Here is a 19,567-nt window from a genome sequence, read left to right on the forward strand (position 1 = left end):
CTTCATCAGAGATGAAACTACAGAAGTCTGTATTTTCTTCTGGCAATATAAGTAACCTCTGAACCCCAGCAGACGGAATTTCCTCCCCTGTCTATTCACTGAGTCTTAGTTACGAGAACTTGAAAAGTTACGAACCACTACCACTGACTGAATCCTCTGTATTTTACAGCAACTATGTACTTGTTCTTCTAGAAAATTTTTGTGGGGTTTGTTTCTACTAGGCGTAGCTGGAATCAGGAGCCAGTGTGCTTCACCGAAGAAAGATTGTGCAAGGTTTACATTTAGCAAAAACTCTCCTGGATGGGTTGAATTGAGTCCTGTCTAGTCATATGTGGTCAGCATGAGGGACATAAGGTGAGGACAGCATCTGTGGCAGGAGCGCTGAGAGTCCCTGCTCCGAAAGAGATGGGGAACTGAATGCTTTAGAAATACTTGGGCATCTGTATGTGAGAACGGTTACTTAGTTAGTTTTAGTTGATATCAGAAGGAGAAACTTTGTCTTTAGATGCAAAACATTACTGAAGAGAGAAAATGTAGATAGGAGGCGATCTATAAAATATACAAACTTGCTTATCATGAGGTACTTGAAATACGGTATGTTTTAAGACTTCTTATTGACCTTCCCGAATATCCTTTGTTAAGCACATTATAGCACATAATTACATGTGTGGGTCATACTTGAATCCTCCTGAGGACGTGCTTTCCAGGTAGGCTGACGCCGTTCTCCTCCCCGCAGTTTTTCAGGCACCCCAGTTCAAAAGCTTCTCTACAGCACTCAGCTCTGCGAGTGTCCCACGAGGGAAGGAATTGGTGGCTATCTTGGTAGCTCATCTTTGCTGCTTCTTTGGGTCTCAGTCGCTCTGCTGTTCCCATGAATTACTGCCCTAATGCTTCTGATCTGTAGCTATGGGGCTCTCACCTGGGCTGCCCGGCTCTTTGGAACAATGAGGGAAAACTCTTCTTGGTGGAGAAAGACAGAGAAATGCAAACACAGCGTTTATTTCAAGCACATGTAGGAGAACAGAATGTGTGACTGCTCCAAAGCATTTAATCTGGTGGCTGTGGGAGGGCAGGGTTGGTGGAGCTTTACTTAAAAACAAATGGTGTAGGGCAGAACTCTGATCTGTTCTTTCCCCTCCGGTGCCTTTGCAGAATCACTGACCCCCCCTCGCTGTTTTTTCCAACACAATTATAAAGGCAAAACTCTTTTGTAGGTAAGGTGTTAGAGGCAGATTTGTAGGAAGTGGGATGGGGAGTTCTTGTCTACGCCTGCTTTTCCAGTTTGTAGCCCCAGCTAACAGCATGACCTTTGCAGTGACCGTCACCCCCCAGCTCTTTGAATTAGCTTGGTTTTTTCATTTGGGAGGGAGGGTGGTTCACCCAGGGATAAAATTGGTTGCTTTTCTTGTGCTTTTCTATAAATGCATACATTAAGTGCAAAAGCACAACTGAAATTCCACTTAGGAGCAGCTTATTCATCATAGGTTTTTCCAGTTACGTTTTAATTTAGTCTCCCAAACACATAACCTCTTTCTTAGTGAAGACACTTTCTGTCAGACTTTTCTTTTTCTTCATTTTACCTTTTTTTCATTCACACATAAATACATCAGAGGTTTTCATTCGATTTATTTTATTTTCTCCTTTACGGAATCATGGGTAGTTTCATTGCAACTCATCTCTTTCTGTTTGTTTCGTATAGGGTTGGTAGTGCAGGATCATTCAGACCCCCTGTTCAGTTCATATGCCTATAAGTCCCACTACCTACTGAATGAATCAAATCGTGCTGAGTTGATGAAATTACCTATGATTCCTCCTCCTTCGTCAGCTTCCAAAAAGAAATGTGAGAAAGGTAACCAAAATAGTTTCTTTCTCTTTATTTTACTTTCGCTTTTTCTATTATTTCTCTCTCTTTAAATCAAACAAGAAATGTCTGCTTGTCAAGCACCACTTATTGCTTTTCAGTAAACTTCACTCATTGATTATTGTGAGCGTGTGTTCATGTTGTTGGCAATTTTTTTATTACAAAAGGGCTTAAAATAATTACTGTCACTAAATTCTCCTTGGAAGAGGTTAAATCACTCTGTATCTGGCCTGGGCTGTTCCAGCTTCAGGGAAGCTACGCATTATCGCGAAGGGGTGGCAAATAGAGCTTGATACCGTTGCAGTTCAGTACTTACCAGGATGATGTACAACAGCCTCTTAAATTGATTTTATATGCGGAAGGAGAGGGGGGGATGTTCTCTTTCAGATCTTTTAGGTAGCTTATGCAGAGCCTGGGAGAAGACAGGAATTTTCAGGTTGAATGCGGGTGGCTCCTGTTGCCGTGCAGAGGATGTCCGAAGGGGGAAGGCAGCGAGGTTTTGCCTGCGTATGTATGTGTCCATTAGGGCCTCGTGCTCCACCTCCGCCAGCCTGCGACAGCCAGTGCTCCTTCCCCTCCTCGCGGGACGGGTGCTCGCCTTCTGAAGCGGTGCTGCGTGGAGGAGTGCGGGAGATGCCTTCTGGCCTGGGCAGAGATCCCTGCAGCTCTGGGGGGGAGAGAGCGTTTTCTTCTGGTGTGGGCGGTGCTGTAGCATCTCAGAATTCCTTCTGGGGAGATAACTGTTGTCTGTACGAAATACTCAGATGTAATATTTTATTCCCCACAGAAATTTGATTTCCCGAGAGTGTTCAGAAACGGTGCCCAATTAACCATTCTAAAGTTAGGTTATTTTGAACGTTGCTAGATTAATGGCTTTCAGTAGTTCCTGTAATTCCTGAAAACAAGAATTATTTTGAGCCCTCTGCTTAGCTTGAGCAATATCTTACTAATGCATCCTGAGAGCAAAGTGTTGGTTTTTTTTCCTTGCTTAGCACTGAAAGTTTTGTGTTTAATTTTGTTTGATTTTTGCATCTCTTGGCATTTTACCATGTTGGATAATGTTTCGGTAATTTCCGCCGGGTCTGTATTTCCTCTGAAACAGCATTTGCAAAAAAAAAAAAAAAAAAAAAAAGTTTTAACTTTTAAAAATTTTATTATGGGTCTGGGGAGCTCTGGAAAATCCATACGGTTGGACTTTGCTGTTTTTAGCAGAGGAAATACAGTATTGGTCATGCACCTGATCTGTTTAAGGAATGCTTATTGTGACATGCAACAATCAATTAATGCAGTGACATTTTGGAAAGTCTATAGGTGGACAAGATTTTCTGATAAATGTTTGAGAGTTACTATTCCTACTTCTTTTGATATTTTGCTGGAAAATTGCTTTAAATACTCTCAAGTCTCTCCCAGATTTTCCGTCTGGAACACAAAAACTTGTTAATTTTTTAAAAATTTCTATACCTATAAAAATGTGTGTGTATATATTTTATATACATACGTATATAAAATATAACAATATTTGTAATGTATCAAGTCTTGCTGTATGAGCTGCTTTGTTTGCTGAGGGTGGCTTAGAGATGTGCTGTGGCTCTCCGCATCTAATACATCTGCCAAAAGAGAAGCCAGCCACAGCAACGTTTGTCCAAATGAGCGTAAACGTCAGAAACGAACATTAACCACTGCGCTGAGGCTTCCTTTGAGCGCAGAAGGAACTTTTGGGATGGGGACAACTCGTGTGGTGTCTCATTCTGCATTAGGTACTGTGCTCATACTGGTTAATTCTTTTTTGTGGAACACACAGACTTACTACAATTCTTTTATAACGTCCTTGGTACAGAAATCATTGATCAACCTATAGGCTGTGGGGTTTTTTAATGCACACTAACTGATTGCTGAGGGATTCAGTCATAACAACGTTGGTTGAAAAAGCGTTTCTTAAGAGATTGGTTGGTTTTCGTTGTTTTGGCCATCACCAAAGAAATAAGAGCTAATGGCGCCACGTGCAGATGCAGCGCTTCCTCTGGGAACGTGCCTTCTCCTGCCAGCTTACCTCACGGTTAAAAAATACTCGGCTGCTCTTTTGTGTGTCTGTGATGCGGTTCGGGAGTTACAACTTGCACGTTAGACGATTGCACTGCACGGTCTTTTTTAACCAACGTTGTTAAGTTTGACTTGATCCCTTTCTTTTGCCATTTTTCCTGTGAGGCAAGCGAGAATGTAGAGCGGATGATTTAAAATGAATGTCAGTTGCTGTGCACAGGGGAAGCAAATCCTTACTTCTATAAACCAAGCAGGGTTTCTTTGTTTAAAGGTGGAAAACTGCTATGCTGTGAGTCCTGCCCAGCCTCCTTTCACCCTGAGTGTCTCAACATAGAAATGCCTGAGGGATGCTGGAATTGCAATGACTGTAAAGCTGGCAAGAAGCTACGTTACAAGCAGATCGTTTGGGTCAAGCTTGGAAATTACAGGCAAGTTCGCTACTTCTGGTTTTTAATGCTTTGGATGTTTTTTATGTGCTACGGAATTACAGGAAGATAACTCAAAGCAGCTCAGCCTTTGTAAACAAGGACTAGAAATACAGTAATTCATCTCCTTTGTGTCAGGCATCGATGTCGCCCTCTAAATTAAATTCTCCTGCTTTTTCCAGGCAATGAAGGATACTTGATTGGGCTTACGTTTGCTCTGTAGAGCGAAATAGCCATATGAAAACCAGGGGTGGCTCATAGAACAAAAGATGTCCTAGCTTGTGTTTGCTGTTAGGCACCTGCAGGAATGCAAGCATTTATAGGTGATCTTAGAAGTCCGCTCTTGTGCCACATATGTTCTTACAAGGCTTTTCCAAAATCTGGAATGAGAGCTTTTCTTGTCTTTTGCATGGCGCTTCCCAAGGATTGCTAAAGGGAGCCTTGATGGCATAAGGAGGGAGCTCATTTCTTTAAGAAAGGAAAACTGGCTTTTATTTCTCAGTCCAGTTAGGCAAACTCAGAAGCTAAGGCTATTTAGTTGAAGGAACTTACATGCTTCTCTGGTTTTTTTTCTGCTTGTCAGGTGGTGGCCAGCAGAGATCTGCAATCCCAGGTCTGTGCCTCTCAACATACAGGGCCTCAAACATGATATCGGGGACTTCCCAGTATTTTTCTTTGGTTCACATGACTACTATTGGGTACACCAGGGCAGAGTTTTCCCTTATGTTGAAGGAGATAAAAGCTTTGCTGAGGGGCAAACTAGTATTAACAAGACCTTCAAGAAAGGTAAAATCAAAGTTTATAGTGGTTTATGACAAAAATTCCACGTGTTTGTGTCTCCATCACCACTTAACCTGCATGGGAATATTATGTGACTAGTGTTCTGTGTTCACGTAAAATTGCAAACGTTATGTGGATCCCTTGACTGCAGATACAAATATGTTTCTTTAAGTGCCTACTCGTTGTGTATTGTTGTGGGCAAGTTCAATTCTCCCACAAACTGGGAAATGTTAAGATGGAGCTTGGGCTCTGCTGCATGGGATCATTGTTCAGTATCTCCATATCTACTGAAAAGTACCTGATGATAGATTCATAATATAATGCAATAAGTAATTTTTTAGCTTGTGTTTTTGTTTATAATAGAGTTCTATTCCTAGCTTTTTTAAAAAAAAAAGTACATACATATGTGTATATAGTTGATTAGCAGCAGCTGGTGCTAATTGTGTTCTATTTTGAACTCCCTTGCACAGCACTTGAAGAAGCGGCAAAGCGCTTCCAGGAGCTGAAAGCACAAAGAGAAAGCAAAGAGGCATTAGAAATTGAAAGGAATTCAAGGAAACCTCCACCTTATAAACACATTAAAGTAAGTTGGCTTCTTTCTTTCCCTATTTTAATGCCGTGCGTTGTTAAGCTATGTATTTAAACCGACATTGAGTTGTTTGCAACAGCTCAAGCTTAAGAAAATACGAATAAATAATTTTGCTGTTCTTTTCAAGAATCTTTTTTCCTCCTCTGGTACCTTAAAACGTTCTTTTAGCAGAGTATTTGTGAAGGAGAGTTAATGGCTGAAAAACAGTTTTACCGAAGGTAGAATCTTGCTGGTTCAAGCTCATGGCATGTGTCTTAGGTACACGCTGGCTATTACAGCGTACTAAACTTTAACGCTGAACTCTGTGTCGGTAGGAATACTGACCGCTCATCCTCATGCAGGCTGCAGGGTCTAACTCTTGCCAGCGGTTTTGGACACATAGGGCTTGGTGTTGTTTCTTTAATGTCTTTAGTTTATGTTGGAAGAAATCCCAGTGGTGTACTTAATAAACTTTGTGTGCTTTGAGTTACTGAACCAGTAAGTTTACTGGGGAGAGGCTCACGCTGTACTCTCTGGAGTCATGAGTTCCAATGTTCTTCACTTAAATTGCTTACCGCTGCCTTCCCTGAATGGCGTTCGTCTGCAGTTATGTCGGCAGCTGAGTGGTAGCAGATGCCGTCTGTAGAAGTGCATGTGACTGCTGCTGGATTGCAGGCAGCACGCTTGCTGTGACACACCAGCCCTCAAAGGGCTCTAGAAGACAAATAATGATGTAATTGTTATTTTCTTGCCTCCTCATGTCAGCTGATGATTGGCCTCCGATAAAGCTGTTGAGTTTGTGTTCCGTGTGCATTGTCATCTTCACTGATTCTTTTTTCCCCTTCATTCCACAGTCCAACAAGGTAATAGGGAAGGTTCAGATCCAGGTAGCTGATCTGTCAGAAATCCCTCGCTGCAACTGCAAGCCATCGGACGAGAACCCCTGTGGCCTGGAGTCAGAGTGTCTGAACAGGATGCTGCAGTACGAGTGTCATCCCCAGGTGTGCCCAGCGGGAGAGCGATGTCAGAACCAGTGTTTCACCAAAAGACTCTACCCCGATGCCGAAATCATAAAAACTGATCGACGTGGATGGGGTCTCAGGACAAAAAGGAGCATTAAAAAGGTAGAATTATGGAGGACAAAGGTTGTGGGTAGCCATCAGTGTGGTTTTATGTGCCAACGCTGCAACTCTGTGTACCTTCCGCGAATGCATACGAAAATTGCAGCACGTGCAAGTAAATGCTTTGTGTGAAAAAGGCATGAAACTTCTGTAGGTGAAGTGGTAACGGTGAATCTGCTTAGCTGTTCTGACAGAAGCATCTTAACCTTGATACTTGCAGAAGAAAAGCCAGTTCCAGGTGATTGTGAATTTGCCAGTTCTCTTGGTGGAGGGAAAGAGCACGTGCATGCGTTCTCACTGCCTAATGGGCGAAAAGGGAGAGCGCAGTCTGGGAAAAAGTAGTCTGAATGATGGTTTCTTACCCTAAATAACACCATTGAAGACAAAGAGATCTTAGGGGGCTGGCAAAATAAGTCGCCTGTTTTTTCTCTTTTCGTTTTCTTCCCCTCGTCCTTATCATAAGCCAGCAAATGACGGTTACAAAATATGAGAGAAGCTCAAAGGGTGGGTGGAGTTGGCCTGAATCGTGGGCCCCTTTTCAGGGGGTTGTTATTAGGTCTTTCCTTTTGCCTTTTCTTCTTACGCTGTCACACAGCAACACGCTGACGGCGTTTTCCCGTCAGTGGGTTGCTTGGAGTGGGGGAGTTTGCGGTATTACTCTTACAGACATCTGGTAACAAGTCAGCTTCCTCGCCGTCCTGGCGTTCAGCTCTTCAGCCTGGATTTGTTCGGAAGAATTTGCAGGGGATTAATGAAATGCTTGAGGTGATCAGGCTGCGTTGGACAAGAAACTTCAAAGGTTCTTAGAAGTTCAAGAAGGCAGAGAAGAATAATGAAGCTACAGAGATTTCTGTTGATGGAAATGACGCTGCTATTGTAACAAAAAGCAGCAAGGTCTGACTGGCCTCAGGAAGCGTTACGGGCTTTGGCTTAAATACTGGAACGGCTGGAGCCTTTGAGAGGATCGGTGGGTGCAGTCAGTGAGGTGGGGAACGGCAGTATTCATCCCTGACTGTCAGGAAGCCACTGGATGTGGATCGCTTTGGTTTTCCTTTACACCGTGTCGCTGCACACGGTGCTGGGGTTACCAGCCGGCGATTCAGGTGGGATACGCAACACTTGATACGGAAAAACAAAATCGTACACGTGCATGTCTAAGCGTGAGCATCCTTGCCTAGCTGGGTTGCAGCCTCGCTGTGCTTTGAGGCAAGCGCGAGGAGGATGGGCCTGGATTTCACCTCTGCTTTAACTTGCCAGGCAGAGGAATGGGCCTGATGGTTGGATGTGTGGTTTGCTCTTACTCACGCAGCCTTCCTTGTTTCTGAACAAGGAGGTGGCTGAGCATACATGAAGAGTAGAAGGTGCAGTTGTGGCCACGGATGGAACTGGACGCTTTAAGACTTCAGGACAAGTTGTTTTTGTCACGTAACCCACATCCTCAAGACTCTGCTCTAGAGAACTCTGTTCTTGGTTGTCTTCATAGTTTCTTCAGTTTGAATTTACACTCGTCTTAACAGCAACAATATCCTGGAGCTTCTCCTTAGGAGGAAAGAGGCCACAGTTTTGGTGGACTCAGACTTGATGCGAGGGCCACGCTGCTCTGCGCCATAGAGAGAAAGCGGCCGCTCTTCAGACTGGAAATCTGCGGAGATGTTTCGGATTGGAAGATTACTGTGGGGTGACATGTTTAGCTTCCAGTGTAATCAGAAAGTATAGAAAAAGCAAAGAAATCCTGAATTGATGCTTTTACTGTTAAGCAAAGTGGTAGTTAACTGTATGCATGGGTAGAGTGTAGGATAATCCACTGAAGAGGTCCTGCAATGTCAAGATGAAAGCTTTGGGCTTGTGTAATTTCAACTGTGAAATCTTTGCTCTTGTCCATTTTTACTAGACATCTGCCTCATCGGCTTTCTAAAATGTAGCTTACAGTCTCTAGAGCTCTGAGAGAATTATGATGTAGCAGCTTGTGACAAGCATGCCTGAAAGCAAGGTGATACTGGAGGTGTTTTAACAGACCAGTTTCGGTGAGGGTGCCGTTGACCACTCGTTGGTTATAGGTGGAAACTTCTGGCTGCGTTTGGGACTTCTTTCAACTATGCACATCTGACTGATTTGACAAGGAGCTAAAGGAATAGTCGGGGGGGAAAAGCTGTGTTTAAAAACCTTTCGGTACACTGTGATTATTCCTGTCCCAAGCACCTGGTGAATTCTTATAGTAGGTTTGGTGGGTTTTTTACAGTAGAGCTCCTGTGAATTTAATGTGCAAACTTTATAAATACACTTGCACCCTGTAAGAGCTTTACTGAAGACTGTTGGTGGTTCTGCTGAGTTGTCAGGGAGTTCCCAAACACGCAGGCAGAACTGAAGGCAGCTTGGCAGCAAAGGGGCTTGGGTTTTTCCCCTTTGATTTGGGCTAAAATTTTCAGAAGCATCTAAGTGACTTGCATCAAGTGAATGTGTGTTAGATAAGACTCAGACTATTCCAAACTGGCAATCAGTCTTAACGGGTGCCAGGCTTGTGAGTCACTTAGGTGAATTACCTCTTGGAAACCTGACCCAACTTGCCTGATTTGCACCCTTATCCCTTTCATTTGCCCCCTCCTTCATTCCCGGGTGGGCTGTGACAGCCGTGGTGAGGGCACGCAGGGACATGCGTTACTGCCTGGAGCCCCGTCGCATCCCTCAGGGCATCTCAGGAGTCGCTCGCCCAGGCGTCTGCCCCGGGCACGGCTGACGGTAGCGCTTCTTAACCTGTTGGTACTGCACGTTACCAGAGTCTTCTTGAAAGAGCAGGTGCTTGTTGGACACTTGAATTTGAGTATTTCAAATAGCTATTTTTTAAGTGTTTTTAAACCATCAGCAACTGGCTGTCCTGATAAAGTGATGCTGCGAGTGCTGAGTATTGACTCCCTTGCGTCAAGGTATCAGTCACATCCCAGCTCTTCTGAATTCCCCGAGATAAAAAGTTGGGGACACGTGGTTGGCCTGGAGGGCTACTTTTAAACATTTTTTTTAGCAATTAATTTTTTAAAATTTACAATTTTTGTATAATCTGTGTTTCATTAAAACTTTGTTACTGTGAATGTTCTGCGTTTATTGACTATGAAAAGTCCTAATTGAAGTATATAGTGAAAATACTTGCCACAGTAATAGCTCCCGTTTCCTTAGGAGTCTACGAATATTGTCTCATTGTCCTTTTTAAAACAAAGCACGAAACTTTAAAGGATTCTAGAGAGCCGACAAACACGGCTTGTGGTGTGAGTACAGAATCAGTGCTTGCTTCGGCTGCCTTTTCATTCTGAGCGGGCTTATTGCTTAGGGAACAAACACCTGGTGCACGTATTCACGTCTTGCCTGGTATATGGTTAAAGTTTAATGCTTTTTGTGATGATTAGAGTATGTTCTTATAGGAAATGCTTTTTTCTGTGCTGCTTCCCTTTATTGTCGTAAGTAGTAGTAAGCATGGAGTTCTTATTTTTGTTTTCCTTCGCTTTTCAGGGTGAATTTGTGAATGAATACGTCGGCGAGCTAATTGATGAAGAGGAGTGCAGGTTGCGGATCAAACGTGCACATGAAAACAGCGTAACCAATTTTTATATGTTAACTGTAACGAAGGTAACTGTTTTGTCTTGATCAATATAACTGTTTGTGCTTGAAACTGGGGGCAAAATGCTGGCAGAAGCATCATTCCGTGTCTCTCTAACGGAGTGGATGGAGGGGTGAAACAGCAAGCCTGTATCTTAGGTTGTGCACTCTGTGCCTGCCTCACTTCTGTAAGCCCTAATATTCAGACACTTCTTCATAAAACTAACTCTGCACGGAAAACTTACCGCTTTAGCTAATGTGAAATAAGCATATTTTTTGCTGCCTTCGCCATTAGTAGTTACTTGTCAGCAGGAAACCATTTTTTGTTTGTAAGTACTAATATGTCTTTGTCTTTTTATTTGAAGGACCGGATAATAGATGCTGGCCCAAAGGGGAATTATTCTCGTTTTATGAACCATAGTTGTAATCCAAACTGTGAAACACAGAAATGGACGGTGAATGGTGACATTAGAGTTGGGCTATTTGCTCTTTGTGATATTCCTGCAGGTAAAAAGATGGCACTATTCTGTATGTATTCTTTTGTCTTGAAATGGCTGCGTTCCTAACGTGGCCATGTTTTTTTTTTTCCCTCTGAAGTTACTTAATACTAGTGACTTTTATAGGAACTTTGTCATTCATTGGAATGGAGACAAATATTTGAATTCCAGTTTTAGCAGGGATCTTGCAGTTAGAAATCGTTGGAAGCTGAAAGCTACCATGAAAGCTAACTACAGGGCTTGCTGCAAAGTGCAGCGTTAACTCTGTCACGTAAACGCTTACCGTAGCGCTGATGCTTTCACTAATATTTGTCTGGAGTGGGGGTTCTCTTTCCGTGTTGAGTGTTTTACCTGACCTGCCGTTTTACCTGGCTCCGTATGATAGCGTAGCTGCTACTTATATCTGATCTAGGCAGAATTTGCTGCTTCCAAAGTTTATGAAATCAGCGCTCTATTTCAAGCTTGTCCTTTTAAAACATATTGCTGCTAGGTCTCACAGACGATGAGGACATAAATGCTAATGAAATGTCATTGTCACAAGCCTGTCTTTCCCCAGTGTCTGTGTGGGTGAATTGTTTGTCTTTAAATTTTAGGAATGGAGTTAACATTTAATTACAATTTGGATTGCCTGGGCAATGGTAGGACCGAATGTCATTGTGGAGCAGAAAACTGCAGTGGTTTCCTAGGAGTGCGTCCAAAGGTACATGGATGAAAACTGAAGCTTCTCTTCCCAAATCCAGAGGTCCAGTGGGAGTAGGGCAAAGGGAGGTGTTAGTTTTATTTAACTTTCTACTTGAGTCTGTGTAATACTTTCCACCCTTGCAAGTCTCTAAAGATTTTAGCTGTGCACTGTAGTGCTGCTGTGTCTTGGGTGAAGTTAATTTACCAAATTATGTTAATTCAGACACATGTGGATGGGCGTTTCTGGCTTTTATAGCTTAAACTTTTTTGAGTGGATGTAGTTTAAGCATAGTTCATGCAAGTAGCAACCCAAAGCTGATTAAATCAATTTTAACGCAAGGGGTTTCTAAAGTGACTGTATGCTGTGATCTTTGTAATTGTCAGACAGCATTTGCAACGGCAAACGAAGAGAAGGTGAAGAATGCAAAATTAAAGCAGAAGAAACGGAAAATAAAAACAGAACAGAAGCAGATGCATGAAGACAACTGTTTCCAGTGTGGAGATGGGGGAGAACTAGTCATGTGTGATAAAAAGGACTGTCCCAAAGCATACCACCTCCTATGCCTTAACCTGACTCAACCACCTTTTGGTAAGAGCAATCGTATGGCTTCCTATTCATCTCTTCCTTCGTGCAGCAAGGCACTGTTTGGGCTGAAATGCAGGATTCCTTCACATTAAATGCAGCGTGTTTGCTTTTGCAACACCACTCATTTTTAGCAATACATCAGGTGGCGGCATTCCTAAATGAGAACCAGTGGACGGAGAGGCATTGTAATACTTTTAAATGTCATTCTAATTGTATCTCTTTCTCGGATCAAATGTCCTCCTCTTGTTTTGATTGGGATGTAAGCATCATCTTGATGTCCCAAGGTCACCAAGTGCAAATCAAGTGACCGTTCAAACCACTGACATAGCAAGCGTGCTGTGTAGGGCTCGATTAATCAGTAAGTGTGTCTAAATGATTTACTGTGTCCTGATGGCACGTATCTTCCGCTTGACTTTTTCCATGTTAAGGCATAGCTTTTTGTAGCCAGGGCTCAAATCATTTAGCAATACAACATCTTAAGGACTTTTACAAAATCCTGCAATCGGATTATCTCTTTAATCTTCCTGATTCCAAAGACTTTGGTGAAAATAATTGGAAGTCCAGATTAGTCTATGATTAAATGAGCCAAAAGGCTGCCATGAGTGAAGCTGAATCTGTCATGTGCCTTTTCAGCATATAAGAAACATGGAAGCTATCCTGAAAATAGCTTATTTGTTGGAGAAAGAAATGATAGTGTCTTGGCACCAAGAGCAACTTGAGTGAGGTTTTTTTTGTTTGGTTTTGTTTTTCTTTGAAGTTTGGGGCGGGGGGGTGGTGTTAGCCTGGCCTGGGTAGGCTGGTTACAACTTCATTAGAGGTCTGGAGTCCCACCTGGGTGCTCTTCTCACACGTGGGGACGCGGGTCTTGACACACTAGATGCGGTGTGTCGTGTCCCTGTGAGGAGAGAGCTCTCCGTTTCTCAGAACGGAGCCAAAAGGGACTTCAGCGAGGCTTGGACACAGTGCCAAGAAGCTTTTGCTTTTGTTTTTTTGCTATGTTCAGTGTACCTTTGCAGTCTGAGGGTTCAGCACATGGTTGTACCAATACGTGTCTGAATGCTTTGGAGGATCTGGGGTTTTTTATGCTCAAACGTGTTTTTACACAACTTGTTCTTCTCTGAGCTGTTTCTCACTTATTTTTCAAATGCATTCAGTCTTCTGCATTGAAGTAACTGCAGCTGAGCTAAAACCTAATTTGGAGATAACGCGTCTGTGTCCAGATCAGTAAGGGGTGCTCACAAATCAGAAAAATACACAAAACAACCTCTCCGTCTTGCAAGGACGTTTGGTGCCTTGATGCCAAAGGAGGTTGATCTAACTGTTTTAAGCTCTGGTTATGCATGCAGCAATGTTTTGGGCCAAGCGAGACCTGAAAAATGCAAAACAGCTAAGAAGTGTTTCCAGTGAGGTTCTTGTAAATGAGAAGCAGAAGTAGCAACTACAGTAAGAGCTGATTTTTCTGAACTTTCTTTGCATCCATCTGAACAATTACAACAAGAAGTAAGGGTTAAAGGCCAGTGCTGTCCCCGAAATGCACTAATTTCAGCTTCCTGTCTCTCTCTCCTCCCTTCCCCTCCCATCCTCAGGAAAGTGGGAATGTCCATGGCATCAGTGCGACGTCTGTAGCAATCCTGCAGTCTCATTCTGTGAGTTTTGCCCTCATTCATTCTGTAAAGATCACGAGAAGGGGGCCCTGGTGGCATCGGCGCTGGACGGCCGTCTCTGCTGCTCCGCACATGACCCCAAATCTCCTGTGGCACCCGAGTACTGGAGCAAGATAAAGTGCAAATTGGAACCACAGAATCCTGTAGAAGAAGCAAAGGAGTGAATTTGGCTAAAAACAAACAACGGGAGGGGAGTAGAGGGGCAAACAGGCAATGAACTTGAAGAGACTGCTATGACACATTCAGTCTTTGTCATCGGAGCCGTCGTGTGTGAACTGGGAATGGGACCATTTAACCTTAGCAAGCAGAAGCAGGCAGTGGTGTTTGTTTTTTATTGTTCGGTCTTTCTTTTACCCTTGAATGTGCTACAGCAGCTCTTACTGTCGGAAACCAGAAACATCTTGGCCTTCAAAGAAAAACTTAGACCTTTTGACAGTGAAAAGAGTATTCTGTTTAAAATATGTTCTTTGTAGAAAGCAAAGCATAGCAACATATTTATTTATTTAATTTTTAAAGGGTGTTGAAGATCTGGTTTTGATCAGTCAATGTGTCTTCAAAAACAAAATAGCAAAGCCAACGTAACTTTTATGTCTAGTTTATGAAAAGAATAAAGCCTCCCCACTCTGTAACATTGAGATGCCATAAAGACAGATGTGGGTTTTGGACCAGGTGACCCTGAAATTACTCCATTCCCGTACTTATTTTAAAAGGCGTTTTGAGAAGGTGGGTTATATGTCACGTTAGCTTAGGGATATTATTGTAAAGCTTTTGCTATGAGAAATCAGGTGTATGGCTTCTTGGACATGCTCGTAACAGGAGATCTAGCATTAAGGAGGGAAGAAATCATGGTTCCTTGCTGGAGAGCTATAATCGGTGTTTGCAGACAGGTGGAAATTCAGAAAGAGCTTAAGTGCACAGTGGTCATTTCTTTATCCTGCCTAATTAGGAAAACCTTTATAGTTAGGAGAGCCTCCCGGCCTCAGTCACATGCTGTAGCACACCCGGCACTGAAGTCTTAATCCTGCCAGTGGGAGCTCTGCCATGGACTTCTTTAGATGGAGGATTGTTTTGTGCGCACGCATTTGTCATCTGCCAAGCCTGCGCTTGTTTTACGGCAGTTATATTAGTGTGATTCTTTATTGCCGCCTTCTCAGACTCCCATTAGCTTCAAAGGAAATTTGAGCGCTTAAGGAATCCGGCCCACGTGCATGTTTGTTTTGCTTGAATGTTTAGATTTTTTTGCTGAGAGAGATCTTCTAACTTTAACCTTCATTGTTACTGGAGCTAAGAATCATCTCAGCACTTCTGCAACGAACAGGGTATTTTCTGTCTGGGTAACGGGCCGTGTTCACAGCTGCCAACTTCAGCCTCATGAGACAGTTCTCTCTTGGATTTCCTCTGTTAATCAGCAGAGACAGGCTCCTTCACTGAGGCTTTTGGAGTGCTTGGGGAGGCTCCTGCCCCAGAGTGTTTTTTCATCCTCCTCCATTTCTTGTGTGAGGAGCCGAGGGGGACTAGTTTCCCCAGGCTGAAGTTGGTTTTTGGTGAACCTTCTCCCCTAGCCCCGATCCTACAAAGCACTGTGCATCTCCCCCTGCCCCGGTATAGTTAGAGTGTACTTTTTACCCGTATACTGATATTAGCTAACTTTGTGCTAACTTTTTGCTAATGGGTATTGAAAACAATCCTGAATGAAAAGAATTGGTATCAAGTGTTGCTGGCATCTGGCTAAATTAAGCCTTTGAATTAAGAACGTTGTCTCTGGAAAAGTGCTTATGTGAACCTACAGGAACATGGTGACTTCTCAGTTCAAGACAGCAGTAGGCTGAAAAAGTACCTGACGTGTGGGATTTTAGTACGTCTTGCCTCTGGCTAGTGTCCTTCTCGTCCTCAAATTTATGAACAAGGGGGAAATTTTTTTTGTGTGCAATTGTAAAATTACAGAATACACTACAGTCTCGTTAAGCCGCTGCTGTGCCCTTCAACTGATCTGGCAGTTCATCTTCCGAACGGTCCGCAGATGCCTTTCCTACAGACCTGTGGGTGTCTGGGGTGGCCTGACTGCGCAGATACCTCGCAGGTCAGTTTATGGTGCAGAGGGCTAATGGGATCTATAAAGCACTTCATCTTGTGGTCCGTACTACAGTGAATGTCTGAAACACTACTCTTGCTTGAAAGCAGTGCTATATTTTGGTATTTTAAAAAAAAAAAAAAATTTACAAAAAGGATTTTATTTTTCTTAACATTTTGTGTGATAAATGTCTCTTTTTAAGCTTTTCCTGGGGGTGTTCAACCTTTTCAGAAATTCCAAACATAGCTCTTGCTACAGTATCTGTAAGGCCCGATGTATTTACTTTGTATTATTTATTAGGCTTGGTAACGTTCAGATGATTTTCTTAGAGCATTCTGAATATTGCAAATATGCTATCATGTGAGCGCACCTACGAGCTTTTTTCACTCTGTGTCCGTGGCGACTTCCTGACCGGAGGGAGATGGGCCCTCAGGAGCGCTTGCCGTGGCGGGGAGCAGACGAGAGCCACGGAGCGTCAGTCGCCACGTGCGATGTACTGCTGTGGCGTGCCGGTGCGCCGAGTACCGCAGAACTCGTGATGGCTCATGGAAGGCTTAAAAACTTGTGAAATGCTGTGAATTGAGGCCTGCTGCTCCTCCTGTGCCATGCCGCTTGATGTCTTGGTTAACTTTGTTTTCAGACTTCTTACAGGTGCTGCTTTTTTCCACCAAAAAAAAGATTAATGATAGCTGACAGCTGGGCTCGGACGTAAAAGGGAAAAGAGGAGATGGGTTTATAAGTTTGAGCTTACTTGTGAACAAAAAGTCTGGACTGGATTTCATGCTGTTGGATAGCAGGTGAATCTTTCAAAAAAGCTTTAACATTCTGAGATGAGAAGATAACCTAATCTGAAGTATCTTGGTAACTGTAGGGGGTTTGTTCTATATGCCAAGCACAGAATGTTAAAGCACGCGTTTTAACCACGTTTTTGCAAACTGAGTAGAACAATAATGCAGTTCCTGTGGAAGGAAAAGATTGCACAGCTGTGTTTTGATAACTGGCATCAGCAGAGGGGGAGTCAGCTGCTGAGTTAAATTTGCGTGGTCTCCAAAACGGGATAAGTAATATTGGGTAGTTTGGTCGTTCCATGCTCAGGCCTGGAAGAAACCCATAGAATGTGGGGAGCTTAAATCTGCTGTTTAAGTCTCAGCTGTTCCGTAACGGGAACGCACCACCACACTTCTCCCTTTTGTTTTACATTTTTGAGGTGGCACCACGCGCCTGACTCCAGCTCTGTCGCCTGTGCGCTCTCTATAGCATGCAGTGTCTGAGTCGCTCTGCAAAGTTACCGGGATTTTGTTGTTTACTGGAGCTTTTACTCTACAGTTCGCACCTTAGCACAGCACGGACGTTCTGCAGCCCGTGGCCAAATGGTGCAATGGCTGGTTACTACCATTTTCTAAATACATGGTGCAAGCATTAGTTATTGTAGCTTTCAGATTATTAGTGTAGACTTGTCCTGTCGATAGACTCTTGAAGGCGTTTGCAGCTCAGGAAGGATAACGTTAAAGGCAATTTTGTGGGCAAATTACCTTCTCTGGTCACCACCATGGTCTTAGAGAATCAGTTAAAATGGAGTAATAGGTCTGGAATGTTTAATTTTGGCCTTTCTTCTAAAAAACTTCTCGTATCTTAATTTCAGGAGAGAATGGGAAAGACACAATTACTAGACGTAATTAACAATGAGCATAAAATCTGTATATATTGAAACTTTACAGAAATATGTGGGTGGGGTGGGGGAGGAGGGTGGGAGGGGGGATGTCCAACGCTGGTACGAAGTAGTCACTTTAACATTGAAACCTCTGCCTCATTGAATTCAGGGTTTAATGTACTTGAAGCTCTGCGGTTCCTTATACAGCTTTTTTTTTTTATTTATGCATAACTTTTTTTGTATACTACATTGAAAATGTCTCTGACTTCCCTCAAGTTACTTTCTGCTCCCGCCGTACGGTGACTCTGCGGCGAACGGGAGTGTTTTTCAAAGCGGCTGTCCCAGAGCTGTGCGTGTTCCAGCCGTGTGTTGCATGAGAGGCAGCAGCCTTGGAGTAACGCTCTCCGTTCGCTTTGTTTTCCATCAACTTTCCCCTACCACTTATCTTTGTGTAGCAAAAACATTTGCACTTACGATACACTCCTACACTTTGGATGTATTCACAATGTTGTTCTGAGGAAAAAGGAGAAGAAAAAAAAAAAAAAAAAGGCAAAAAAGAAAAAAGAAAAAAAAAAAAGCCGTTTCCTATTATATTCTATTCCTGAGCGGCAAGCTCAGGTCCTTATTACCCCTGTGAGGGGCTATCTCACTGCTCTGGAGAGAGGGGAGTTGTTAAGCTGAAACTCTGTCTGTGCTTTGCATAGAAGACTTCTGTAATTAATGTGAAATCAAAAAGGGAAAACGCGTGTGAATTTGCCAAAGCCATTCGCTCACTCTCCGTTTCCCCTGCGGTACCGACGGCCCGGGGGTTTGGGCACGGGAGAGGCACGAGCCGCCTCGCCGAGCAGACGGGGCGGCCGTGGGCTCTTCTCCAGGGTGCCAAGCGCAGCCGGGCGCCAGGCCCTGCTCAGCAGCTCTTACTCGTTTTTGGGTTCCAAACAGACTGGATGGGGAGGGGGGGAACGGGACACCGAAAAAAAAATTGTTCCTATTCACTGGTCGAGCTGTATCTCATTTCTGGTGTCACTTTCCGAACCAACCGATGCGTTGCCACAGAAAACTTGCTGTTTCGGCTGGTTGGTCACTGGGGCTTTGCTCCGCGCAGGGGTGCGCGCACGCCGGGGGTTGCTGTCAGAAACGAAACCCGTTTGTTTCCACGCGAGAGATGTTGCACAACACAGATACCTGCAGATTCCGTTTCCATTCCCATGTACTCTTTATCTGTAAGGATGACCTTTGTAGAGTCGTTATTTCTGTAGACTGTAACAAACTTTGTAGATTCTGTGAAATGTTATTTTAACGAAATCACTCAAGTCTTTAACAGCAAAGCATCAATATTCACTGAAGTCGGTATCTTAAGAGTTTTTGGAAGTTGACTAGAAGCTCTCGACACTAACGAAGTAGTGTTAAATTTCCCTGGCGATGTTCCACTGGGGCATTACTGTATTATGACTTGATGTTGCCGCATAGACTTTGAGATATACGATATTTTGGGGGTTTTGTTGTTCGGCCTATGTTCTCTTGCATAGTGTGAAACCTGTAAAGCTTGGTTAACCTGTATATAGCTAGCTTACTGTCAACTAGTTATAGTGTATCTAGAATTGCCTGTAATATTTTAGCTTCTTACTGAATGTGTGTGATGGTAGGAACATATAATTTTTGTACATTATATTTACTGAGATGTTGCCTTTTTTATTTTACAAATACTTTGGAATTCAGATGTGTCTTTGCTTCCGTGAGGATTAATTTGGAAAGGTTTTTAATGACATTCCACTGATTTGAACTTTTGCTTGAGGTTGACTTCAATAAATTGTTCTGAATGTTCCAACGACGAAACGCTTTTCCATCCCTCCCGTTGCGGGGCACCGGGGCGGGGACCGGGGGTGTGCGGGGCAGGGCCGGGCTTGCGGCTGGGCCGGGGTTCGGCCCGGCCTGCCTCCGGGGCGGGGGGCCCTGCCCCTTGGGCCCGGCCCGGCCTGCCTCCGGGGCGGGGGGCCCTGCCCCCTAGGCCCGGCCTAGCCTGCCTCCGGGTGGTGG

General features: G+C 43.7%; 1 protein-coding gene across 10 annotated transcripts in view; it reads left to right on the plus strand.

Annotated features, from left to right (window-relative positions):
* The window catches only part of NSD3 (nuclear receptor binding SET domain protein 3), a 45,333-nt gene extending 29,195 nt beyond the window's left edge, over window positions 1–16,138 (plus strand). For 4 of the 10 annotated variants that reach the window (XM_075074723.1, XM_075074725.1, XM_075074724.1 and 1 more), the window contains exons 15-24: window positions 1,700–1,849; window positions 4,173–4,329; window positions 4,910–5,112; window positions 5,577–5,689; window positions 6,529–6,798; window positions 10,294–10,410; window positions 10,746–10,887; window positions 11,471–11,577; window positions 11,943–12,147; window positions 13,731–16,138. In XM_075074723.1, coding sequence (XP_074930824.1) covers window positions 1,700–1,849; window positions 4,173–4,329; window positions 4,910–5,112; window positions 5,577–5,689; window positions 6,529–6,798; window positions 10,294–10,410; window positions 10,746–10,887; window positions 11,471–11,577; window positions 11,943–12,147; window positions 13,731–13,972 — 1,706 coding nt within the window. In that variant the 3' untranslated portion in view covers window positions 13,973–16,138. Of the gene's footprint in view, window positions 1–1,699; window positions 1,850–2,648; window positions 2,971–4,172; window positions 4,330–4,909; window positions 5,113–5,576; window positions 5,690–6,528; window positions 6,799–10,293; window positions 10,411–10,745; window positions 10,888–11,470; window positions 11,578–11,942; window positions 12,148–13,690 lie in introns of those variants that run through there. The other 6 variants (XR_012657411.1, XM_075074728.1, XR_012657412.1 and 3 more) reach the window with 6 other exon arrangements.
* The last annotated feature ends 3,429 nt before the right edge of the window (window positions 16,139–19,567 follow it).

This window comes from Phalacrocorax aristotelis, chromosome 24 (genome assembly GCF_949628215.1).
Source record: "Phalacrocorax aristotelis chromosome 24, bGulAri2.1, whole genome shotgun sequence".
Lineage (NCBI taxonomy): Eukaryota > Metazoa > Chordata > Aves > Suliformes > Phalacrocoracidae > Phalacrocorax > Phalacrocorax aristotelis.